This window comes from Coregonus clupeaformis, chromosome 30 (genome assembly GCF_020615455.1).
Source record: "Coregonus clupeaformis isolate EN_2021a chromosome 30, ASM2061545v1, whole genome shotgun sequence".
Taxonomy (NCBI): Eukaryota; Metazoa; Chordata; class Actinopteri; order Salmoniformes; family Salmonidae; genus Coregonus; species Coregonus clupeaformis.
In genome coordinates, this window is record NC_059221.1 from 33,501,712 (window position 1) to 33,527,219 (window position 25,508).

Genomic DNA, 25,508 nt, shown 5'->3' on the forward strand with positions numbered 1-25,508 from the left:
TTTGTATTGTTAGGTATACTGCACTGTTGGAGCTAGAAACATAAACATTTCACTGCACCTGCGATAACATCTGCAAAATATGTGTATGGGACCAATAAAGTGTGATTTGATTTGGTGTTCATCCCTGAAATGTAAATGGGTGACATTGTTCTACTCAACCGTTATCTTCGTTTCAAAATGTGATATGGTTAATTTGTAAACGTTTTTTTTTTACTAAGTGGTTGGTTAATTGTATAAAATGTTATATATTTGTGTATTATGTTGTGGTGCAGTACTATGTCGTGACTGGGCTATCCATCATCAGTAATAGGTCTACAGTGGTTTGATTCATTTTTCTGTGTAATTTTTGTACTGTGCGTTTGTTGACAATGTTGATATGTTACACATTTTTTATTTGCAATGATTCTAATCTTGAATGATTTTGCTGTCTGACAAAGTCTATCAGGGCAAATGACCTATTCATGTTCTTTAAGAACAAGACAAGCCCTTCTTCGTACTCGGCAGGTAATGATTGGTTGAAGACTGAAGTCCCAGTGGGATTGGGCGGTATCCTGCCAGCTGCGGCTCCGCTAAAAAGAGTCTGGGAAGAAGAAGCGACTAGAACCACTGCATCAGCACCGGTCAGAAAACTAAGTAAGGTGGCTGGTCAATGAATGGCACGGTTGAAGAACTAAACTGGTGAAAGACCGTGGAATTGTATTAAGGTGCTGAGGACGCTCCAGTCTATTGCCTACAAGCTGCTGAGAGTTTGTAGCAAGCTGAAGGTAGGATGCAGTGCAGCATAATTTATTGGAAGCTAGCTAGCGTTAGCTGGGTAGCTAACATTAGCAATCCAGCTAGATAGCTAGCTGAATTGCCATAACAGTGCGTTAGCTGGCTAGCTAACTAATTAGCACAGTCAATTTGCTGCCATGCAATGTAGCTATAGACAAGAAGAAATAGCCAGCAGAGGTTGTTTTGATGACGTTTGAGATGGATAATCATGTCATATTACTTGTACTGACCTGATGGAGGGTTACCTGATTTGCCATCGGGACCGTACAGTAGCTAGCTAACGTTAGCTGACCACACTAGCCAGTCTGAATGATTCTGAAGATGCTATTCAGAATGATGATGATCTTCTTTGGACCACAGCCTAGATAGCTCAGTCAAGGCAACAATGTTAGTGAGCTCCATACCTAGCTAGCTAAGAATTGAACTAGCTATGTTTTTTTGCCAGGGAGCAGAGGCAAAGGAGCATAATCATCATTAGGCTTATCCTTAACAGGATCCAACTAGGTTTGGATTTGGCAATAAACATTATGACTATGTGAGAGATACAGGAAGTCAGTGGCTCTGCATTATTTAATGAAACACTGATATAACTCATCCTCTTTTCACAGACATTTAATCCTGCTGTCCAGCATGATACACCGCAGTTCTCAAAGTATGATAAATGACTAAGTTGATTGAAAGATACAGTGACAAACCGTGACCATAACCACTGTTATGAAGAAATATCTGACTGTGTATCAGTAGTTAGGGACAACTTGATCCTACTCTATCTGAATCCCCTGTCTCTGTCCTCAGTGGCTGAGTGGTAGGTAGTCCAAGCCATGTGGTGGTCGTGGCCCCTGCTCCCTGCCCTGGTGCTCTTCTCTGTGCTGTCTGTGGTACGAGTACAGACTGCACCATGTCAGACCTGCCGCAAACTCACTGACAGCTTCATCAAGGTAGGAGTCTCTCTCTTTCTCTCGCTCATTCCCATTCCCTCAGTCTGTTGATTTGTTTGTCGGTCATATTGTCATATTTGTATCTATTGGTATCTGCTTCTGTCTCGGTCAGTAGCTGCCTTTTTACTCTTCTTGCTGTTCTGTTTCTGGCTAAACCTGGTGGTCTTTGTTTTTTTGTTTTCCCCAGGGCCTGGAGAAAACATCCAATAAAAACTTTGGGGGTGGGAACACTGCTTGGGAGGAGGAGAAGCTGGCTAAATATGCTCGCAGGTACTTATGGCCCCACTAGGCCTGCCACTAGAATCTCCACAAATTTGCGGTCTTTAGGACCTGCAGTCTTTAGGACCTGCAGTCTAACATATGTGTTTACGTAGAGGCAAGTCCACAAGGCCGGCTAATCCCTGACAAGCCTTAGCATGTTGTTGAATGGCCAATGCACCTTTATTGTGTCGCTATAAAGGCTTGTTACCTGATGCCTCTGACATTACATTTACATTTTAGTCATTTAGCAGACGCTCTTATCCAGAGCGACTTACAGTTAGTGAGTGCGTACATTTTCATACTGCACCCCCGTGGGATACGAACCCACAACCCTGGCCTTGCAAGCGCCATGCTCTACCAACTGAGCTACACGGGGCCCATGCATCGGACTCCTCATGACTGAGCCAAGGCAATGCTGAACCAGAACAGTACTGACAAGACTAGGGCTCTACACCCCCTATGTCCTTACACAGTATGACAGCCTCTCAAAACTAGGCCACACTTTGTGAGTGTGTGTCTGAGATCCTCCTAGAGTGCATAATGGAGAATAGGAGGGTGTATTTGTTTTCTCTGTTCTCTAGTGAAGTGTTCTACATTACTCACGTATCCTCTCCTCCTCGTTCTCAGTGAGACCAGGCTGCTGGAGATAGTGGAGGCAGCATGTGAGAAATCTGACTTTGACTGTAACAAACTGCTGGAGCAGATAGAGGACCAAGTGGAGACATGGTGGTTCCACCGGTATGTGTGTGTGTATCTGATGATCATGTAAATGTGGTACATGTATTGCATGTATAACCAGTTTTTTTTTACTGTTGTATTTACACACCTGTGTATTATATTGTTTGTGTGTGTGTGTGTGTGTGTGTGTCCTTCCCCTCTCATTACTGACCTTGTGATTGTCTCTGTGTGTAGGCAGCAGGAGGCTCCAGATCTATTTGACTGGCTGTGTATAGAGGAACTCCGACTCTGCTGTCCCCCGGGACGCTTTGGACCAGACTGCAAAGGTACTGAACACACACACACAAACACACGATAGTTCTCTCTATAGTTCTCTCTCTGTTGTCACGTTATTAACCCTGTGTGTTGTTGTGCTGCAGAGTGTCTGTCTGGTCCTGGAGGTGTGTGTGGTGGTCTGGGTCGCTGTGAGGGAGAGGGCACACGTCTGGGAGATGGAGAGTGCGTGTGTGATCCGGGGTACTTTGGTCAGCTGTGTCAGAGCTGTGCAGACGGCTACTACAGAGAGAAGAGCTCCAATCACAGCACACCAGCCTGTGCAGGTACCCATTAGAAACAGTTTTGCCTGTCTGATCATCAACCAATCTCATATAGAAGGTTCACAGACCAATAATTTATCCTCTGTGTGTGATGTCTGTAGCGTGCTACCACTCCTGTAAAAAATGCTCAGGGCCAGAGGACTACAAATGTGTGGACTGCAAACCTGGGTGGATCCTCCATGACAACAAGTGTGTTGGTGAGTATTTGGCCTTTGTATGTGTATTTGAGAGAGCGCGTGTCTTCCGTTAGTTTTCTTACTCTGTATCTGTGTTTGTAATGGGGAAATTTAAGATGAATAAAGTTCATATTCAGTTAAGAATAATTAACACAATGCTTTGTGACACTCGCCTGTGGTAGAGTATCTCATGATAAGCTGTAGACCACACTATCTACCAAGAGAGTTTTCATCTATATTCTTCGTAGCTGTCTATTTACCACCGGGTTGTCTATTTACCACCACAAACCGATGCTGGCGCTAAGACCGCACTCAATGAACTGTATACGGCCATAAGCAAACAGGAAAACGCTCATCCAGAGGCGGCGCTCCTAGTGGCCGGGGACTTTAATGCAGGGAAACTTAAATCCGTTTTACCTCATTTCTACCAGCATGTTAAATGTGCAACCAGAGGGGGAAAAAACTCTAGACCACCTTTACCCCACACACAGAGCTCACCACACACAAAGCTCTCCCTCGCCCTCCATTTGGCAAATCTGACCATAATTCTATCCTCCTGATTCCTGCTTATAAGCAAAAACTAAAGCAGGAAGCACCAGTGACTCGGTCAATAAAAAAGTGGTCAGATGAAGCAGATGCTTAGCTACAGGACTGTTTTGCTAGCACAGACTGGAATATGTTCCGGGATTCTTCCGATGGCATTGAGTACACCAAATCAGTCACTGGCTTCATCAATAAGTGCATCGATGACGTCGTCCCCACAGTGACTGTACGCACATACCCCAACCAGAAGCCATGGATTACAGGCAACATCCACACTGAGCTAAAGGGTAGAGCTGCCACTTTCAAGGAGCGGGAAGCTCATAAGAAATCCCGCTATGCCCTCCGACAAACCATCGAACAGGCAAAGCATCAATACAGGACTAAGATCGAATCGTACTACACCGGCTCCGACGCTCGTTGGATGTGGCAGGGCTTGTAAACTATTACAGACTACAAAGGTATGGCAACTGTTCGACCTCCGACCGCAAGGCACTACAGAGGGTAGTGTGTATGGCCCAGTACATCACTGGGGCCAAGCTTCCTGCCATCCAGGACCTCTATACCAGGCGGTGTCAGAGGAAGTCCCTAAAAATTGTCAAAGACTCCAGCCACCCTAGTCATAGACTGTTCTCTCTGCTACCGCACAACAAGCGGTACCTGGGGCTAGGTCCAAGAGGCTTCAAAACAGCTTCTACCCCCAAGCTATAAGACTCCTGAATATCTAATAAAATGGCTACCCAGACTATTTGCATTGCCCCCCTCCTTTTATTCACCTTGAAAATCCCTACTACAGTGTTTAACTCCTGTTGTGCATGTTGTTTCCAGACACTGATGAGTGTGGCACAGAGCTGGCTCGATGTCCCTCCAACACATATTGCCACAACACAGATGGATCGTACGAGTGCAGAGGTACTTTAGTAGGCTCTCCCTCTACTATCTGCTAGTAACAGAGTAATGACTGTTTGTGTTGTTGGTAGACCTTTGTTCTGACCCTAACCTCTGTTCTCTCTCCTCTGTGCCAGGCTGTGACCAGGCATGTGTGGGCTGTATGGGCAGTGGTCCTGCCCGCTGTAAGAAATGTGCTAGGGGATACAAGCTCAGAGGAGCCAAATGTCTTGGTGAGGGAACCCGGCTGTGTTTTAATTTGTGTCTGTGTGGTTCTCTTTACTAGTGTATAGATGGTTTGGCCAATCAGATGAATCTTTTGTTAAAGCAGTCTGACTACTTGTAGTATACATCTGTCTCCCTCTTGGTATGGGTGTCACTCTGTCCATCTTCTCTCGCTCCCTCCTAGATGTCGATGAGTGTAGTGAGAGGGCGATAGCGTGTCCAGGGCTGAATGAGGCATGTTTCAATGAGGAGGGCTCCTTCCGCTGTGAATGTGCTGATGGCTTCATCCGCAGGGACAGCATCTGTGTGGAGAACCAGCCTCACAGTAAGACGCGTGCGCACACACTTGATAGTTCTCTCTACTTGGCACACTCCACAGCATCTCTCTCTCTCTCTCCCCCCCTCCCCATCAGGTGGTCCAGAGAAGGGTCTGTTTGATGACATGACTGATGACGAGGTCCTGGTCCTGCAGCAGATGTTCTTTGGCGTGGTTATCTGTGCCCTAGCAACGCTTGCCGCTAAGGGCGACATGGTCTTCACTGCCATTTTCATCGGGGGCGTGGCCGCCATGGCCGGATACTGGCTGTCAGAGAAGGGCGATCGCATGCTGGACGGCTTCCTGAAGGGACGCTAGCCTATCAGGAGCCAGGGATACAGGAAAGAGGAAGGAACTCATTGAGTGCAAGCCAATGCGAGCGACAAAGACTCAGAGGGGGTGGGACGGCTACAGGAATGCTAGCCAATCAGGGATGTACTGTACTACTTTGGGGTGGTAGGGGTTAGGGTGGGGGAAAAGAGGTCCTAAAGGATGCCTTGAAAGGGTTTGGGATTATTGTGGGTCTTCTGGAATATGACATTTCCAGATGTTAGAGGGAGGTGAATTAGAGAACATGGAGCTCAGAGGAAGGTCAAATCAGAGAGCTCAATGGAGTGAATATAGAAGAAGAGCAGGTACTACTTGATCCAAAAACACTGAGAGACACTAAGGAGACTGGAGTGTCTGTCTGCACTGATATGGGAGACAAAACCCAAGCCTCTTGCCTCGACTCGGGTGTAGGAAAGGGACGGAGTGGGGATAAGACCACTACTGATTGTTACCAAGTTATTATGCATTTGTATCTTCCACTGGCCAAAATGTTGCTCCAAAATGATGTATGGTTGAAAACCAGGTCGCGGGTTTGAATTCTCGAGCCGACTAGGTGAAAAATCTGTCGGTGCCCTTGAGCAAGGCACTTAACCCTAATTGCTCCTGTAAGTTGCTCTGGATAGGAGCGTTTGCTAAATGACTGAAATGTAAATGTCTGTCCATTTCCACTAATCGCAAATCAAACTTCTTAGGCACCACTTACCCCATCAGCATCTCCTGTTCATCATTTCACCTTTTACTGAGGAACAGAGGGTGTTCCTGTGGTGATGGGAGATGGAGGGTGTGATGGGATGGTCTTTGCACTGAAGCACTGAAGACTTGTGGACTTGTTTAGGAAAGGACTGATGTATCCTGTTGCGCCAGTTGAATTCCGTCCAATGTTAAAACACTGTTTATTTATAATCCTGTTCCTATTATGACTGTATTTATCTGGGTTTTTGCACAGACAGATTCTTGCTGTATGAATGCATGAGAAAAGGATCTGAGAAAGGCGATACTGTATGTATTATCCTCTGATTGGCATGGAAGACTGAACTTTATAGAGCTGCTTGTTTCCCCTTTAAACTGTACAACCAGGATACAAGGATAATCACTACTGCTTCACCACCCCCTAAACCTACTGCCTAAGCAATGTGTGTGAGAGAGTAAAATACTGCAGTCCTATTGAAGATGTCACCCATGTTTTGCAATAGTTGTTTTTGATGATTTTTATTTATCTGTTTGATATGTGTGATACATTGAGTTTGATCAGTACCAGGTAATATGGAGTGCTGTACAATGAAATACAGAAGTGTATTTTATCAGAAGTGTCAACATTTGCAGTTGAAGCAACTAAATTATATCTGATCAATCATATCCCTCCACATTGTTCCACCCTCATCCTGAGTAGCTACTAGATCTAGCACGCTTAGCAGTGTGTGTTAGACCTACGTTTCAACTGCAGTTCTTTGCATTATGACTAGTATTAAAAAGGAAGAATTCTGAGTTTCCAGTGTTCTATTTTAACTTTATAATAACCTATTTTACCATTTTATTTTGACATGCTGTTGAAAGCAATTGAATTCGAACTCATGCTGCTCATTGCTGAAGACATTACTAAAATACTGACGTTGTATGGAGACCATAGATTAACACCTTTTAAGGATCGTACCCTTTTTTGAAATGTTTGCCTAAAATGACATGCCTGTAGCTCAGGACCTGAAGCAAGGATATGCATATTATTGGGACCATTTGAAAGGAAACACTTTGAAGTTTGTGGAAATGTGAAATTAATGTAGGAGAATATAACACATTAGATCTGGTAAGAGATAATACAAACAAAAAAACATGCGTTTTCTATTACTTTTGTTGCATCTTTGAAATGCAAGAGAGAGGCCAGACAGTGATGTAGGAATATAGGTGTAATTTAGATTCTGTCCACAAGATGGCAGCATTGTGTGTGCAAAGTTTCAGACTGATCCAGTGAAGAATTACAGTACTACACAATATTTTGTATCAAGTCTGGCAGGAGTTTTCCCAAATTTTCCGAATTGGTCAATTTCTACATTTTCAAGTACATAACTATAGAGAACATACAAAAATGCTAATAAACATTTTAAGTTTACACACTCCCAGGAATGCCATACATGATGGATCATTAGCTTCCCTACAGAAAATACACTAACCTTCACACATCTAGATGGCTGGGGGGGGATGAAACTGTAGAACCCAGTTCCTACATTTGAATATAAAAATTGATTTTATCAAACAAAACTATGCTACATTTTATATCTGGGACCCTCAGGATGACAAATCAGAGCAAGATTACTGAATGTAAGTACATTATTTACCTTCAGAGGTGAATGTATCAAACCAGTTGCCGTGATAAAAGTGTTTTGTTGTTGTGCACTATCCTCAAAACAATAGTTTTTTTGCTGTAATAGCTACTGTAACTTGGACACTGCAGTTAGATTAACAATAATTTAAGCTTTCTGCCCATATAAGACATGTCTATGTCCCGGAAAGTTGGCGTGGTTTACAATTCTAGTCACATATTGCATATTGAGCAGCAACCGTCCTGGTATAGGGTAGCTGCAGCATCAGCCCTGCACTCTTCTCCTCTATCTTTCTCTTCAGCTGCTCACATACCTCCTTCCTGGAAAACAGAGAGACGGAGAGATACATAAACAATATGACAGAAGCCCACCTAGGTCTAGGAGGGAAAGGAAATAGGTTGCTTTTACCTGTACTCTGCTCTCTCAGTGCAGGATCCGTAGAATCCTTGGTGATAACAAAGCCCCAGAGAAACATTTATTGTTAGGCAGAAATGTGCATTTTCATATTATCAGTATCATGTAGTTTTTTAGACTCCCAAGTGTCACACAACGCAGAAACAGACTGGCATCAGGGCTTATGTTTTACTACTGGGCAGACTCCCCTGTAGTGTTCCTTTCTCTGCATGACCAGTGCCCTCTGGTGGTTGTGGTGATGCACAGCAAGGGTATCCAGGCTGAATGTCCGCCTACGGACCAGAGGAGGTTGGGGTCCTGTCTGGGGAAAGACTGCCAGCCAGATAGGAAGCTTTCACACAAAGGCAGGTTAAAATAAAACACTTGCATTTGCTGTATCTTAGTGTCATTGCACACCTGGCTGACTGTCAGTGCTGCAGAGGCAGGTGAGATGATGGGCAATGTCAGGGGAGTGACCATAAGGTAGCGATTTTGTCAGACAGGTGTGGAATTCTGGCGAACAGCAGCTGTGGTGATGAATAGAAACATAAATCAAACATGCACAGTACAAACACTGAACATTCAAACAATCAAACATGCACAGTTCAAACGGATAGTAAACCATTCATTGAAAACATCAAAGCTGTTTTCTTACAAAGTTTCATTCCGTAGACAGGGTTGTGCCTTGGGTTTCCCCAGCAGTGGAGTCCAGTCCTTGTACATTGTAAAACTTCTAAAGGGTCAGTCAACTTTCACACTACTAAGCTCTCTTCTTACAGCTGTCATTGTCATAACAGAAGTCATTTTTCATAACAGTAAAGTTTAATTAAACATGCAAACTACTTCCTTTTCAAATATTTACTTTCAAGACTATGATAACTCGGATTTAAATAGGAATAGTACAAACAAATGCACTCACTTGGGTCTGGCAATGGTTGCCTTGGGAATCAGGTTACTCGTGTACAGACTGAGAGAAAGCTGGAGCCGAGAATGGTTCAATGCACCGGTGCCCTATTGAAGAAAGTTTATTAGCATGTGAACAAGGGCTGGACGAGTTACTGTCAGAGCATGGCTGTACAGAGCTAGATAGATGGAGAATATTCAGTACACCCAATACAGGAACACATGAATCTCCAGTAGACAAAGGGGACATGGTTTATCAAAGGGGCCAGGCTTTTTTTACTATACTCTACTTGAGTGGGTTGAGTCACTGACGTCATCTTCCTGTCCGGTTTTGCGCCCCCTCGGGCTCGTGTGGTGGGGGAGATCTTGGTGGGCTATACTCCACCTTGTCTCAGGGTAGTGAGTTGGTGGTCTGTTGATATCCCTCTGGTGGTGTGGGGGCTGTGCTTTGGCAAAGTGGGTGGGGTTATATCCTGCCTGGTTGGCCATGTCCGGGGGAATCGTCGGACAGGGCCACAGTGTCCCCCGACCCCCCCTGTCTCAGCCTCCAGTATCTATGCTGCAATAGTCTGTGCCGGGGGGCTAGGGTCAGTCTGTCCTATCTGGTGAAATTCTCCTGTCTTATCTGGTGTCCTGTGTGAACTTAAGTATGCTCCCTCTACAGTGCATTCGGAAAGTATTCAGACCCCTTGACTTTTTCCACATTTTGTTACGTTACAGCCTTGTTCTAAAATGGATTTAAAAAATATATCCTCATCAATCTACACACAATACTCCATAATGACAAAGCAAAAACGGAAATATCACATTTACCTAAGTATTCAGACCCTTTACTCAGTACTTTGTTGAAGCACCTTTGGCAGCAATTACAGCCTCGAGTCTTCTTGGGTGTGACGCTACAAGCGTGACACACCTCTATTCGGTGAGTTTCTCCCATTCTTCTATGCAGATCCTCTCAAGCTCTGTCAGCTTGGATGGGGAGCGTCGCCGCACAGCTATTTTCAGGTCTCTCCAGAGATGTTCGATCGGGTTCAAGTCTGGGCTCTGGCTGGGCCACTCAAGGACATTCAGAGACTTGTCCCGAAGCCACTCCTGCATTGTCCTGGCTGTTTGCTTAGGGTCATTGTCCTGTTGGAAGGTGAACCTTCGCCCCAGTCTGAGGTCCTGAGCGCTCTGGAGCAGGTTTTCTACTTTGCTCCGTTCATCTTTCCCTCGATCCTGACTAGTCTTCCAGTCCCTGCTGCTGGAAAACATCCCCACAGCAGGATGCTGCCACCATGCTTCACCGTAGGGATGGTGCCAGGTTTCCTCCAGACATGACGCTTGGCATTCAGGCCAAAGAGTTCAATCTTGGTTTCATCAGACCAGAGAATCTTGTTTCTCATGGTCTGAGAGTCCTTTAGGTGCCTTTTGGCAAACTCCAAGCAGGCTGTCACGTGCCTTTTACTGAGGAGTGGCTTCCGTCTGGCCACTCTACCATAAAGGCCTGATTGGTGGAGGGCTGCAGAGATGGTTGTCCTTCTGGAAGGTTCTCCCATCTCCACAGAGGAACTCTGGAGCTCTGTCAGAGTGACCATCAGGTTCTTGGTCACCTCCCTGACCAATGTCCTTCTCCCCTGATTGCTCAGTTTGGCTGGGGGCCAGCTTTAGGAAGAGTATTGGTGGTTCCATGGCTTGGTTTGTGCTCTGACATGCACTTTCAACTGTGGGAAAATCAATTGAATTTACCACAGGTGGACTCTAATCAAGTTATAGAAACAACTCAAGGATGATCAATTGAAACAGGATGCACCTGAGCTCAATTTCGAGTCTCATAGCAAAGAGTCTGAATACTTATGTAAATAAGGTATTTCAGTTTTTTCTTTTTATAAATGTGCAAAACATTCTACAAACCTGTTTTCGCTTTGTCATTATGGGGTATTGTGTGTAGATTGATGAGGAAAAAATATAATTTAATCAATTTTAGAACAAGGCTGTAAAGTAACAAAATGTGGAAATCTTCAAGGGGTCTGAATACTTTCCGAATGCACTGTAATTCTCCCGTCTCTCTCTCTCTCGCTCTCTCCCCTCCCGGAGGACCTGAGCACTAGGACCATGCCCCAGGACTATCTGGCCTGACGACTCCTTGCTGTCCCCGTCCCCAGTCCACCTGGTCCTGCTGCTGATCCAGTTTATGCTGTTCTGCCTGTGGCTATGGAACCTTGACCTGTTCACAAGACCTGCTACCTTATCCCGGACCTGCTGTTTCGACCATCTCTTTCCCTCCCTCTCTCTCTCTACTGCACCTGCTGCCTCGACCTCCTCTGAACCTCTGACATTTACTCCTGAGGTGCTGACCTGTTGCACCCTCCATAACACTGTGATTATTATTTGACCCTGCTGGTCATCTATGAATGTTTGAACACCTTGAAGAACGATCTAGCCTTAATGGCCATGTACTCTTATAAACTCCACCTGCACAGCCAGAAGAGGACTAGACACCCCTCAGAGCCTGGTTCCTCTCTAGGTTCCTTCCTAGGTTTCTGCCTTTCTAGAGAGTTTTTCCTAACCACCGTGCTTCTACATCTGCATTGCTTGCTCTTTGGGGTTTTAGGCTGGGTTTCTATATAAGCATTTTGTGACATCTGTTGATGTAAAAAGGGCTTTATAAATACATTTGATTGATTTATCGGTTGCATTTCCAGAGGCTCAACATCAAAGTCCAATTCAATAGAATTAGTCAGTAGGCTTTTAAAACATGATTAAACAATTTATTTAATACAATCATGTTGAGTGACAGTTGCTTTTTTACTGATCAGACAGTGGAATGTTACTACTGAGTCTTGAGAGTAGATGGGATCAGTAGTAGCTTAATTTCTGGATAATTTCCAAGAGAGATACCGGTATGTCAGCCAGGTTATAAGGCTAATGAATTAAGAAATATAACATTCTTCCACTGATAAAACAGGTTGGGATAAAATGTGACATTGCAGTTCCTCATAGTTCAGATTCCCAACCTCTCTTGGTTCTCCCACAACCAGGCATGGTACTTGTTCAGCTCACGGTCCTGGGGTTTCACCTCTGTAAACACACAGACACACACGCACATATACAGTACACACACAGTTAACCATATCTAAATCCATGACCTACATCCAATATTCTTTCTTAGCATAAAATATTTGCATTTCATCCTGAAATGAAAAATTGAAAACCTTGCACACACATCTAATAGTAGATTATTTCGTATTTGTGATGCATAGACCAAAAAGTAATCTGTTATGAGATTTTCCTTTCTTTCACTGCAAATACTGAGTGTGGACCTTCCTCATTTTCCTGTTCATAACAATTTATCCTAAAACTCACCTACATATTCTGTGGCATCTTATGAGAACTAGGACTCACCTGTCTCCACTCCTCTACACAGAAGATCCTGTAGGAGTCATTGCCGTACATCCCAATCCCATGCAGCTCTATAGGGTAGCGCCACAGCTTGGTCAGCTACTCATCTGCATGGGAGATATGCACATATCCATTATTTCTCAGCTGCTGGCAAATAAAAACACACCTCTAACGCAGAGAGGATAGGATACCCTAGTTGGCAACCCCGTTTCAACTCAAACTAAAACTTCACTTTCTAGGAGGGAAATCATTGTGCAGGCATTCTACACTTCATTCATCCTCTCTAGGATCCACAGGTGGAGATGGGAACAGTGACTCACCAGAGAACCTGATGATGATTTTGGCTTGGAGTTCATACAGGCCGAGGGGCCTCAGCAGCTCAGACACTCTGCCCCCCCGGGTCTCCTCCGCTGATGGGTAATGCTAAAACGACTGCCACAACACTGGGATGGCCATCTTACCTGGAAAGGATGAGAGGACAGAGACTGTGCGAGAAAATGCCAATGTTTTTATTGTAGATGTTAGAAAATGATTGGAAAAGTGTCTGTGTGTGGTCGAGCCTTGTGCGTGTGTGTGTGTCTGTGTTTGAGCCTTGCAGATGTGTTTTTGTGTCTCACTACTGGTCTTGTTGAGGAAGATGGTGGCCACCAGGAACTTCCAGGGGTCATGGAACAGGGTCTCCTGCACGAGCTGGAAGGGGGAGCGAAGAGGGGTCCACTTCCTGAAGGCTTTCCTCCTGGGGGAGCTCAGACCTGTGTCGGGACAGACGCCAGACATAAGAAAAAGGGGTTTTGATAACAAAGAAACACTATTTTTTATTAAACAGAAATGTCTCTCCAAGAATGGCAAGTTCTGTTAAGCTGAAACATTTATTAAATTATGACCATCTCTCAGTGACTTCCCGCTGACATAAGGACTGGTCTTCCGTTTCTCTCCAAATAGTTCTGTGCAGAACAGGAACAACAGGCACCTAAGGCATCACTACACACATTGAACATGTTATTCTCTTGGTCAATACACTGAAACTAGGTCCAAGAAGATGTAAAACATTTTCTCTATCTAGGCATCATAGTAAATGCACATTATGCATCATAACTCATAGCACAATGCACATACATACTGCTCTGGGAATCTTTCAGTGGTGTACAGCGCCCTCCAGTGGTCCGGGGAGATGATGGCAGCTCTTCATCATTCAACCTCTGCCTCTCTATCCCCCACTGCCTTAGTCTTCCCCACGCCCTTTCGCTCCCCCACTCTCTCACCCTCAGCCTGCCCCTCACTCTCAGAAGCAGACTGCACCCTAAGGACTGGGACAAGTAACGGTGGCACAGGAAGCTGCTCTCCTCGACCAATGAGAGCGTCCTGTAGCTCAGTGGGCGGGGCCAGCCTGACCAGCTTCTCTCTCAGCAGCCCTGGCCTCCTCTGGGGGCTCTTCTCAAGTATGACATCATCAACTGGCACCGCCGACACAGCCTGCAGACGCCCCTCAGTCTCATTGTCATCACCATCATCATCACCCCTTCTCACAGAGGCTTGTATGTTTCTCTCTTTAATGTCCTCATTGGTGTCTGATGGTGGCCAATTTCTGTGCCTCTCCCAGCTGCCTGTCTGTGATTCCCCTGGCCAATGGAGGCCTGTCAGGGGTCTGCTAAGTTGACATAGTGCCTTTTCCTCTGCCTCTGGTTCTCTGCTCGTAGGATTTTGCAAAAGAGGCTCTTTTTGTGTTATTTGGAGGAAGGTGTAATATTATACCCTTATTCTCCTCTGTCCTGCCTGTCTGTGTCCTGCCTGTCTGTGTCCTGCCTGTCAAATCAAATCAAATTGTATTTGCCACATGCACCGAATACAACAGGTGTAGACCTTACAGTGAAATGCTTACTTACAAGCCCTTAACCAACAATGCAGTTTTAAGAAAAATAAGTGTTAAGTAAAAAATAGATAAGTAAAAAAATAAAAATAATTAAAGAGCAGCAGTGATCATTCCCCCCCCCGCCCCCCCAAAATAAAAATAAATAAATGAGCAGCAGTAAAATAACAGTAGCGATGCTATGTACAGGGGGTACCGGTACAGAGTCAATGTGAGGGGGCACAGGTTAGTCGAGGTAATTGAGGTAATATGTACATGTGGGTAGAGTTAAAGTGACTATGCATAGATAATAAACAGAGAGTAGCAGCAGCGTAAAATAGGGGGTGGGGGGTGGGGGGGGGGGACAATGCAAATATTCAGGTTAGCCATGATTAGCTGTTCATGAGTCTTATGGCTTGGGGGTAGAAGCTGTTAAGAAGCCTTTTGGACCTAGACTTGGCGCTCCGGTACCACTTGCCATGCGGTAGCAGAGAGAACAGTCTATGACTAGGGTGGCTGGAGTCCTTGAACATTTTTAGGGCCTTCCTCTGACACCGCCTGGTATAAAGGTCCTGGATGGCAGGAAGCTTGGCCCCAGTGATGTACTGGGCCGTATGCACTACCCTCTGTAGTGCCTTGCGGTCGGAGGCCGAGCAGTTGCCATACCAGGCAGTGATGCAACCAGTCAGGATGCTCTCGATGGTGCAGCTGTATAACCTTTTGTTGATCTGAGGACCCCATGCCAAATCTTTTCAGTCTCCTGAGGGGGAATAGGCTTTGTCGTGCCCTCTTCACGACTGTCTTGGTGTGCCTGGACCATGGTAGTTTGTTGGTGATGTTGACACCAAGGAAGCGGTGACCTCTGAGGTGTGACGTGTGTGTTCCTGATGACCCTTCCTCTGTCTCTCCTGGCTGGGCAGTGGGTTCACAGCTGCACTGCCACTCCTGGCTGTGGTGACGTCAAAGTTGTCTATCTGTAGCTCCCCTACGGCATCTTTAAGGAGGAAGGCTTGAAGAGACGCCCTGGACCGGAACCTCTGTCCCTGGGGACTGCAGAGGCAGACAGATCAGTTACCTCATGTGGAATCCTTGATCCGACTGTATGATCTCACTCTGCAATGCACTTAGCCCATAGCCCTGACAGTAAGATACAGACACACTTCAGTGATGTTGAAACAAGACTTGAGAATGAGAGCATATGATGAAGAAGAAAACATCTGAATAATGTTGTTATATAGATGTCAATTTTGCCTGCAGTCTTCCCGCTTTCCCTCTGCCTCACCACTATCTCTCAGCCCAGTGGCTTTCTAGAAGGCTGGCATGACTCCTCATCCTCCTGTCTGGTCAGCTGACTCCTGGCTGCCATGGGATCAGTCTCACAGGCCATCTCTGTATTAGACCCAGCTTGTTTCCTAACCGCCATATCTGAACCAGGAACAGCCATAGTGTCTGTGTCTCCATCAGGGTTAATGTGTGTCAGTGATGGTGTTCTCTGTGTTGTGGTCAGTGTTATTTAGCCTGGTTGTGACGGTGTTGTTGGTGTCAGTAGCTGAAGCACAACGTTTATCAAAAGTGGGCTGTCTCTCTCACAGCCTGTGATGGTATCTGCCGCTGTGCTGTGTGAAGTGTGTGAAGTGTGTGAAGTTCTGCCGCTGTGCTGTGTGAAGTTATGTGAACTAGTTTGTGAGCGATTCTGCTTAACTCATGCGCAGAACACAGGATGGAGGACAGGAAAGAGAGAAGGGAGTCTGCGCACTAGCAAGAGAGTAGATTCTGCCATGTGAACGGTCCTCTGCTCCACGAAAATACAGCAACCTGTTGAACAACCAAACGTGTATCTGTTTAATTGATTAAAAAGACAAAATGAGGGCAGTTCCTACGTGGATAGACAAAGTACATGATCGCGACAAAGTTGAACAATGGTAAGATATCCTGCCTTTGCATTTACAGATTTATCAACAGGCCTGATGATGCACAGTTGGGAGTGTTGATAGCAACGGCGGTTACTATGTAAACTCCCGCAGTGTGGCTGGCTGGCTAGCTAGCTAGCCAACTGTAGCAAGCTAGCTTTGTTTTTCACTAGCCATTTCATGCAGTCTTCAAATAAAGTATCTGTCTACTAACGAGTGATAACGTTGCTAGCTAGCTAGGTAATCTGTTTACGGAGCTAAGTACACCTAGAACATGAATGCTAGCTAGCAGAGCAGCTAGCAATGGCTTCATAGTATCATTGATTGAAACAGGTTTTCAGCATATTGTGATTGCAGTACATTCTCCCCCTAGTATATACGACCTTGCCTTCAAACCAGATGGCAGCCAGCTTATTGTGGCAGCTGGGAATCGTGTTTTGGTGAGTTTTGTGATGATGATGATGCCATTGGTTTTAGAATAATAGCGAAGTTGAGGAGAGTGGAATTGGATACAATAAGTATTTAATATTGTCTTTCTAGGTGTATGACACATCAGATGGAACTCTAATTCAGCCTCTGAAAGGACACAAGGACACAGTGTACTGTGTCGCCTACGCCAAAGATGGTACTTAGTACAGTAGACTCTTAACACACCAATCTGGATATTCCCAATAAACAAACACGAGTCTGTTGGGTCTCACACTGTGCTTCTCTGTAGGGAAACGGTTTGCCTCAGGGTCTGCTGACAAAAGCATCATCATCTGGACATCTAAACTGGAGGGTATTTTGAAATATACGTGAGTGGATCATGATTATTACCATAGAATTAGGAATTAGAATAATTTAATAGGATCTCTGTGATTTATTACACACATTACAACATTATTAGTAGCATTATGTTCTGCTGAGGACACTCCATGCTCACTCTCTATACATGTTTTGTTTGTCTGTTGCTCCTCAGACATAATGACTCCATCCAGTGTGTTGCCTACAACCCAGTCACCCACCAGCTGGCCTCCTGCTCCTCTGGGGACTTTGGTGAGTGGTACACTGGGTTTGTCCTGTCCTCCATACCTCTACAGGGAAGGGGTTAAAGGGGTGTTGAACACATCCAGTCATAAGAGGAGCATCTGTATAATTTGTTTCTCTCTCAAGGTCTGTGGTCCCCAGAACAGAAATCTGTATCCAAGCACAAAGTCAGCAGCAAGATAACATGTTGTGGGTGAGTATTGAGAAATGGCTGTTATCTCCTTTTTGGTTGGATAGCCTCTTTTATGGTCAGTATTGCCAAAATCCTTTTGACCGCAGGTGGACCAACGACGGTCAGTACCTGGCCCTGGGCATGATGAACGGGGTGGTGAGCATCAGGAATAAGAACGGAGAGGAGAAGGTGAAGATAGAGCGACCAGGAGGATCCTCCTCTCCTATCTGGTCCATCGCATGGAACCCCTCCAAGTGAGTCACTCTCCTCTCATGTGGGGTTTTTGCTGTGTAAAACATTTTAAAACCTGTGTGTGCTGTGTCTTTGAGCGTAAAGGTTTACTGTTTTTGAAATCAACAATAATTACTTTTTTCCTGAGTGATATTTCTTTGTATTGAGTCTTTTTAAGCTGCCAGTTCACAATATGAAACAAGCATGGTAGTGAAAATCTGAGAATGACAGTGTATGGCCTGTAGACAGCCAGCAAGTGTCAGTGTTTGACCAGGCAGGCTCTGACAGGGACTGGTGGAAGTGGATGCCCTTCTGTGAGGGAGAGGACGACGAGGCGGTGGATGTGGACAGCAGCATGCCAGAGCCCCTGTGCCTGCTCATTGATGCCGCCTACAGCCAGAGCTGCAGTAGCAGGGTAGAGGTCCTGGGGCTGGGCAGGCAGCTGGAGAGAGAGAGGCAGGCAGGAAGAGGAGCAGAGACAGAAAGGTCTGGAGGAGAGGAGGGAGAGCCCCTGCTGCAGGGAGCGTTCTCTGACCCAGACCACTTCAGCCAGCTCAGGTAGGGAAGGTAGAAAGGGAGGACAGGGAAATGAAGGAAGGTAACATCAAAACTCAGGGAAATACTTTGGTTAGGCCTAGATTGATATGGTTGGAGGCAACACAATGATACAGGACACTTACTCTTACCATACCAGTGAGATGTAGGGTTTAATATACATTTTGGGTGAATAAGATTTGAAATCTTTCTAAATCCTGTTTAATTGTCAGTATGTTGAAGTGGAACATATAAACTCATGTTGGAGTGTCTCTCTTAGGGATGAGCACAGTGACATCCTGGCTGTGGCAGACTGGGGGCAGAAGCTGTCCTTCTATCAGCTCAGTGGAAAACAGGTGTGTGTCTGCAAAAAGCATGTCCATGAACCATCTCCCCAACATTTACTTCAATTTAATAAATGTTTTTGCCTTCTTCCGGCCCATCTGGATAATGGGAACATGTTAGATAAACATTTTGGGTTTGTTTCCACAGCAAATGAATAAATAGGCTACATGTCTAAAATAAAATAAAACATAACATAAAATATAAAAAAAATGCAATGGTGAAAGATATTGAAAAGAGCAACTTTGCTTAATAGAAACTACTGTGTAGCACATCGGTGTGTAGCACAGCAACAAATTCCATGGTCGTTACATACAGATCAAGTAAGTAGCCTTTCATGAGTCTTGACTTGTCCGAGCCGAAACAGCTCATGGGAGCAGGAGCATGAGGCAAGTACACCCCCTAGACAGGACGTTAGTATATCGCAACCCCCAATCTATCTTCTGCTGAGTGCCAAGCAGAGATGGATTAGGTCCCATTTGTACAGTCTTTTGGATGACTTGGCCCGGGGATCGAACTCCCAAACTTCCAATCTCAGGACGGACACTCTAACCACTGAATTGGATACAGATCAAGAGGTCTAGGTTATGACCACAATGGTTTAGGTTGTGCTCCCAGGTGGGCACCGGTGATTGGTCAACGAAACCCCAATGGCCTCAGTGTTATCACTCATCCACGTCGCTGTTGCAATGAGTGATGATAACACATAAACCACTTAAGGAGGCCACCGTCTGAGACCTTTAAGCCCTGTATTTTCTGTTGCAATCAGCCTGTCAGGGACTATTGAAACTGTAACACTGCACTGGAAATGATTCTGTTCAGCGTTTAATAATGATCCCCTCACTACTCCTCCTCCTCCCCCATATCCCCCTGGGTAATATCGTAATTACAGACAAATATGCACTGTTTCATGGAACCTTAGTCTCCTGTGTTGTCACTGGGCTGTTTATCAGTTTAAGTGAACATGCTGTTTTTATTACCGTGCTAGAAGTCGTTTGTATTTAAAAAAGGGAGGTTGTCCAAAATGGTTTTATTTCAGGGTAAAAGAATGGACTGTCAGACGGTTCTTTTTCAGGGTGAGGAGAAACAGATGCACAGAGTCGGGGAACTGATATGACGTTGCGCAAATGCACTTCAAGTGCCAGCACAATGGAGCCTATTTAGAAGCTAGAAAGTGTGTATGTGTTTTTCCATCTCTTTGGTCAGGCGCTTAAGGGGATGGCTAAGGACTGACTGGAGGCTTTGCTGTGTCTACGAGGTCTGGGTCTGGAGAAAGCCTTGGCCCAGACTCTGTGGTCCATAAATATGAGAGAAACTTCCCTGTTGTTTTAATGGCTGACACCACATCTCAAATGATACCATATTCCCGATATAATGCACTACTGTGTGGCTCTGGTAAAAAAAATGGTGCATGCCCCAAGTCAGGGGAAATCCTTGGCCTAGACGTTCATAGCCCAGTTAAAGGTCAATAAATATGAAGTAGACTTTGTTATTTCAATATCTGTTCCTCTGTCTCTCTCAGATTGGGAAGGACAGAACTCTGACCTATGACCCCTGCTGCGTCTGCTACTTCTCCAAGGGGGAGTACATTGTGATGGGCGGATCAGACAAGCAGGCCTCCCTCTACACCAAAGATGGGGTGCGGCTCGGCACCATCGGGGAGCAGAGCTCCTGGGTGTGGACCTGTAGAGTCAAACCTGACTCCAACTATGTGGTGGGTTTCTTTTAGTGACGTGTATGTGTACATTTGAGTAAATGTGTGAGAGTGTATGAGAGAGAGTGTACGTGCGTGTGTCTGAAGTGAACTGTATTGGAACACTGTAATTTAAAATAGTGCTGACATGATGCTGAGACATGTTGTGAAGAACGCAGAGCTGAAATTATAAGATGCGACTGACATAACGCTACAGATGTCAGATCAAGTGTTGATGCAACATTATATCACTTTGGGATACATTCACAGATCAGTTATTTTTAACTTGTGGAAAAAGCATCTGTGATCACCCATAGAGAACATGGAAGTAATATCACTATAGCTTTCTTTTCAATTATATTAATACTAACGACTCATATGGGAGAGCATAAGGTGCTACCTTGCTGACATCTCCACATTGTCTCAGACAGGGCTCTAACAACAAGAAGGAACACCCTGTCTCTCTGTCTTTTCATGGAAGTGTTAATGGGAACCACTGCTACATTGTTCTCTCATTTCCTCTCCTCTGTTTAGGTGTTGGGCTGCCAGGATGGGACCATAGCCTTCTTCCAGCTCATCTTCAGCACGGTGCACGGCCTGTACAAGGACCGCTACGCCTACAGAGACAGCATGACCGATGTCATCGTCCAGCACCTCATCACTGAACAGAAAGGTGGATTGATTTAGACCAGGGCTCTCCAACCCTGTTCCTGGAGAGCTACCCTCCTGTAGTTTATCGCTTCAACCCCAGTTGTAACTAACCTTATTGTGCTTATCAACCAGCTAATTATTAGTGTTAGCGGGTCTGATGGAACTGGATGGGTGTAAGCAATACGGTGGTCCATTGGAAGGCTATGTAGAGTCAGCCCCAATTATGCTTCCACCATCTGGTCTATTCAGGAAGGAGCTATAGGGGACTGGGTTTATATGCCCTGTTCTAACTATGCCTCCTACTTTTGTGCTTTCTCCATGCCAGTGAGGATCAAGTGCAGAGAGCTTGTGAAGAAGATCGCTATCTACAGGAACCGCCTGGCCATCCAGCTGCCTGAGAAGATCCTCATCTACGAGCTGTACTCTGACGACTCCTCGGACATGCACTACCGCATCAAGGAGAAGATCTGCAGAAGGTTTGAGTGCAACCTGCTCGTGGTCTGCTCCCAGCACATCATCCTGTGTCAGGTGAGATTTATACCCAATCCCAAAATCATACCCTATCCCCTACTTCCCCCAGACACACATCTACACCATAGTGGTAGTTGTGTCATAGTATTTGCTCACATAAATGTTTGTATTTAGACTAAATACTTTGATTAATAAATGTTGTCCAGGGATTTGCTTTTGGCTTGAGGCTTTTCTCGAACACTCAGTAACAAACATCTCCCTAAAGTGCCATATCAACACAAACTATTTGGCCTGACTCAATAACACTGACCTGCAGAGACATCGTCTCATGTAAATTACACTAATGCATCGGTGACAGATTGCGAAAGATCCTGCCGAGAGACATTAGCATGCTGTTATCATGATGGAAACCCAGTGAATTAGCAGTTAGTGCTGCGTCGCTACTCCAAAACACCCCAGAGAGAGAGGCCAGAGATGGACGGTTAGAGCCAGTGGTCGTCCAGATGTTTCTTCCTGTCCTTCTTATAGGCCCCAGCTGTATCTGTGCTCCTTTAGGGCAGGGGTGGCAACAGGTGGCCCGCTGGCAAAAACCAGCCCGCAAGTGTTTTTTTATTGGGACCCCCACATTTTTGGTTTAAAAAAAAAGTAGAATATATATTTTTTCTTTTGGGTGGGATTTTATTTTTGCTGTTAAAAAATACTGTAAAATCACCATGAATTCAGCAAAAAATTTGTTACGTTTAGGAAATCTGTTCCCAAGTAAATAGACATTATGTGATCGTGTCTCAATGTAATCGAGGTATGAAATGATTGTTACTTTCCAATACAACCTCTGTTTGGGCTTAGTTGTGTTCAATTTGCAGTGTACAAATTATGATAATTATTTTCCGACCATCCGCTCTGACAAAAATCGTCCCACGGCTGAATCTAGTTGCCTACGCCTGCTTTAGGGGCTCTGTCACTTAGTCTCTTTTCCTCAGCTGTCAGACAGCCTGAGTGAGAGGTTACCACCACAGCACTGTGGAACCTGGCTGGATGTCTCTGGTGGTTTCCTCTCTGGTTTGTGTCTCTGTGGTTTGACAGAGAGGAGGAGGAGGGGAGGGGTCCAGAGTTAACTCTGTGTATTATTTCCCCCTAAATCTGTGTGTGTGTGACAGAAGTGCTTTAGATCTGTCTCTAATAGCCCTGCTACAGCTTCACCAACTGAGGCTGATGGTTTCTCTGTCATGACTGTCTAACCTCTGACCGGGCTGTGGTTGTCTGTGTCAAATCAAATCAGACTTTATCTTCACAGAGCATGAAAAATATGGATAGTATGATTAGAAGGATATATTAAGAGCAAGTCTAAACTATTAAAAGTAGACAAAATGGTAGTGATGAATGAATTACAGTAGTGGCCAGACCATGCATAAAATATACTAAATAGATATGTCTGTGTTTGATGTTCCGGTGTTTTAACATGGTGGTATTCTCACTTTGCCTGGCTACCCAAACTCCTTGCTCTGGCCAAACGCTACGCCACGCCCATGGACGTTAGTTTCTTTTCCGCAATGAGTCTGGATCTGAGTACCTCCCCAATGATTTCTAGAACGCAAACACATTCTAGCCATTCTGATTGGTCCCAGAAACCGATGGGTTGGGCCAGAGCTAGAACACACATGGGAAAAGCAGGGTTTTGAAAATTCGTAACTGGCTTTGATACTCTGATTGGTTAGAAATGATCCAATTGCTGATGACTTTGTTTTGTACAACACCCCTCATTTTGACATCACCACAAATGACTTCAATGATGGCAGTCTCAGACTGAAGTACAGTATGTAGCGAACATAGAGCAGCAGAAGAATTCAGTTTGTCGTCAGGGAAATTCTCACTGTCTCCTCCCTGACCCGCCCCTGTAGGAGAAGAGGCTGCAGTGTCTGTCCTTCACCAGTATCAAGGAGAAGGAGTGGCTTATGGAGTCTCTGATTCGCTACATCAAAGTGATTGGTGGCTCACCGGGCAGAGAGGGTCTACTGGTGGGGCTGAAGAATGGAGCTGTGAGTGTGACAGACAGACATACAGTACACACAAGCTCTTAGCTAACTTACCTGTATTTATCCAGGTTAGTCTTATTGAGGTGCTATTTCCTGTGCCTCAATTCAATGAAACCCTGGGGCTCAACTGGTATTCATTTTCTCTTCAGATCCTGAAGATCTTTGTTGACAACCCATTTGCCATCACTCTGCTGAAGCAGTCTACGTCTGTGCGTTGTTTGGACATGAGTACATCCCGCAGCAAGCTGGCCGTGGTGGACGAACACAACACCTGCCTGGTTTATGACATCCACACCAAGGAGCTGCTCTTCCAGGTCAGAGGTTAGGGGTTAAGAGTTATTAAGGCCAAGGTCGAGGTGGCTTCATTTTCAAGTTAGTGTTCAAAGGTTATGTTTGTGGGGGTAAAGTGTAACACCCAGCTCCCTTGTTGTCCCACTCCTTCTTTCCTTCACCTCTGTTTCCCCTGACCTCCCTCTCTGTGATCTTCCTTCCCTACTTCCCAGGAGCCCAATGCTAACAGCGTAGCCTGGAACACCCAGTGTGAGGACATGCTGTGTTTCTCAGGCAGCGGCTACCTCAACATCAAGGCCAGTAACTTCCCAGTGCATCAGCAGAAGCTGCAGGGCTTCGTGGTGGGTTACAACGGCTCCAAGATCTTCTGCCTGCACGTGTACTCCATGTCCGCCGTAGAGGTGCCTCAGGTGGGCAGGAAGAATAATACTTGAAGAACTGAGCTTTATTATCCGTTGTTTAGTTTCTGTGTTTCTAATTGCATGTTGAATTGACTGGTTTACCCTTCCTTTCCCTTCACCCTAGTCGGCTCCGATGTACCAGTATCTGGAGAGGAGGATGTTCAAGGAGGCCTATCAGATTGCCTGCCTGGGTGTGACTGACAGTGACTGGAGGGATCTGGCCACGGAAGCCCTAGAGGGGCTCGACTTTGACACCGCTAAGAAGGTCAGACACACACACACACACACACACACACACATACACTTTTTCAACCAGGAACCACTGCAATGCTAGTGTCCATCACTAGACGGTGCAGCCTGACGCTAATGGTGTGTTGAATCTCTCTCATCCTCGTTTGACCAGTGTGATAGAACAGCTGAAGGATGTGGTGTGAGCGGATTCTATGGATACTGTAAGAGTTCCACTCATTCTGTTTACCCGTGTGTCTCTTCCTCTCTCAGGCCTTCATCAGAGTACGAGACCTGCGCTACCTGGAGCTCATCAACAGCATTGAGGTACAATACGGCACAGACACACTTCCCTCAAATTAATAATGAATGATGGATTAGTCTGAATTGTATAAATCCAAGATCAGAGTTTGTGACTTTAGAAAACAGAACAGACCACATAGCTTTAATCAGGATGGATTTACTGGCTTACCAGTCCATGTCCATGACATCATCAAACCAGTAAGCGGTGCGTGGGTTAAAAGCCAGAAAAAAATGCCATATTACAACATATGTGTTGTGATTATTGCGTTGTTTGCGCTATAACCTGTTAGTTCATATGCCTTGATATACTGTATGCCTAAGGCCGAGACAATAAGAAGACACAGTGGCAGAATAAATTCAACCTCACCTTTATTTCATCACAAAATCGGAGAGTAACCTCTGTCCGGTGAAGTCCACAAAGCATATTGCATGTAACAAACAGTTACATGACCAACAGCACGGTCAAGCAAGTTAGTGTTTCCGATATTTTTGAACTACTAAACAACTATTGATTTAGAACCACGGAGAGTTACTGCAAGTCTCAAAGAAAACAGGAACTGCCTCCACTATTCCAGCACCATTTCAACTTCAACCTCATCAAATCACCTATGCTTATTCTAATACAGTGACAACTAAAAGATACTAAAAACAATTTAGTC

At 45.2% G+C, this 25,508-nt stretch overlaps 2 protein-coding genes and 1 long non-coding RNA gene across 9 annotated transcripts in view; 2 read left to right on the plus strand and 1 right to left on the minus strand.

Moving 5' to 3' along the window:
- Nucleotides 1–529: 529 nt before the first annotated feature.
- LOC121545389 (protein disulfide isomerase Creld1) lies at nucleotides 530–7,207 on the plus strand. 3 transcript variants are annotated; one of them, XM_041855868.2, is made up of 12 exons: nucleotides 530–764; nucleotides 1,383–1,426; nucleotides 1,570–1,712; nucleotides 1,900–1,982; nucleotides 2,601–2,711; nucleotides 2,886–2,977; nucleotides 3,071–3,250; nucleotides 3,349–3,444; nucleotides 4,792–4,875; nucleotides 4,989–5,084; nucleotides 5,261–5,401; nucleotides 5,490–7,207. In XM_041855868.2, the coding sequence occupies exons 3-12, from the start codon at nucleotides 1,596–1,598 to the stop codon at nucleotides 5,708–5,710; spliced, it is 1,221 nt and encodes a 406-aa protein (XP_041711802.1). In that variant the 5' UTR covers nucleotides 530–764; nucleotides 1,383–1,426; nucleotides 1,570–1,595; the 3' UTR covers nucleotides 5,711–7,207. The 3 variants fall into 3 exon arrangements, with proteins under 3 accessions (XP_041711802.1, XP_041711803.1, XP_045065261.1); XM_041855869.2 differs by lacking the exon at nucleotides 1,383–1,426; XM_045209326.1 differs by lacking the exon at nucleotides 530–764 and having other exon boundaries at nucleotides 797–1,426.
- A 4,933-nt stretch (nucleotides 7,208–12,140) lies between these two features.
- Nucleotides 12,141–13,282, minus strand: LOC121546535. The gene is made up of 3 exons (XR_005996395.1): nucleotides 13,035–13,282; nucleotides 12,718–12,821; nucleotides 12,141–12,393 (listed from the first exon to the last, which is right to left on the minus strand). It is a non-coding gene; the product is annotated as an uncharacterized LOC121546535 (long non-coding RNA).
- A 3,032-nt stretch (nucleotides 13,283–16,314) lies between these two features.
- The window catches only part of ift122 (intraflagellar transport 122 homolog (Chlamydomonas)), a 37,294-nt gene continuing 28,100 nt past the window's right edge, over nucleotides 16,315–25,508 (plus strand). For 2 of the 5 annotated variants that reach the window (XM_041855863.1, XM_041855864.1), the window contains exons 1-17: nucleotides 16,315–16,482; nucleotides 16,844–16,910; nucleotides 17,011–17,095; nucleotides 17,189–17,267; nucleotides 17,432–17,508; nucleotides 17,626–17,692; nucleotides 17,779–17,925; nucleotides 18,191–18,460; nucleotides 18,717–18,792; nucleotides 20,301–20,492; nucleotides 21,006–21,144; nucleotides 21,448–21,650; nucleotides 23,492–23,629; nucleotides 23,776–23,940; nucleotides 24,130–24,327; nucleotides 24,443–24,583; nucleotides 24,820–24,873. In XM_041855863.1, the coding sequence (XP_041711797.1) occupies nucleotides 16,424–16,482; nucleotides 16,844–16,910; nucleotides 17,011–17,095; nucleotides 17,189–17,267; nucleotides 17,432–17,508; nucleotides 17,626–17,692; nucleotides 17,779–17,925; nucleotides 18,191–18,460; nucleotides 18,717–18,792; nucleotides 20,301–20,492; nucleotides 21,006–21,144; nucleotides 21,448–21,650; nucleotides 23,492–23,629; nucleotides 23,776–23,940; nucleotides 24,130–24,327; nucleotides 24,443–24,583; nucleotides 24,820–24,873 (2,157 nt within the window). In that variant the 5' untranslated portion in view covers nucleotides 16,315–16,423. The remainder of the gene's footprint in view (nucleotides 16,483–16,843; nucleotides 16,911–17,010; nucleotides 17,096–17,188; nucleotides 17,268–17,431; nucleotides 17,509–17,625; nucleotides 17,693–17,778; nucleotides 17,926–18,190; nucleotides 18,461–18,716; nucleotides 18,793–20,300; nucleotides 20,493–21,005; nucleotides 21,145–21,447; nucleotides 21,651–23,491; nucleotides 23,630–23,775; nucleotides 23,941–24,129; nucleotides 24,328–24,442; nucleotides 24,584–24,819; nucleotides 24,874–25,508) is intronic. The other 3 variants (XM_041855866.1, XM_041855867.1, XM_041855865.1) reach the window with 2 other exon arrangements.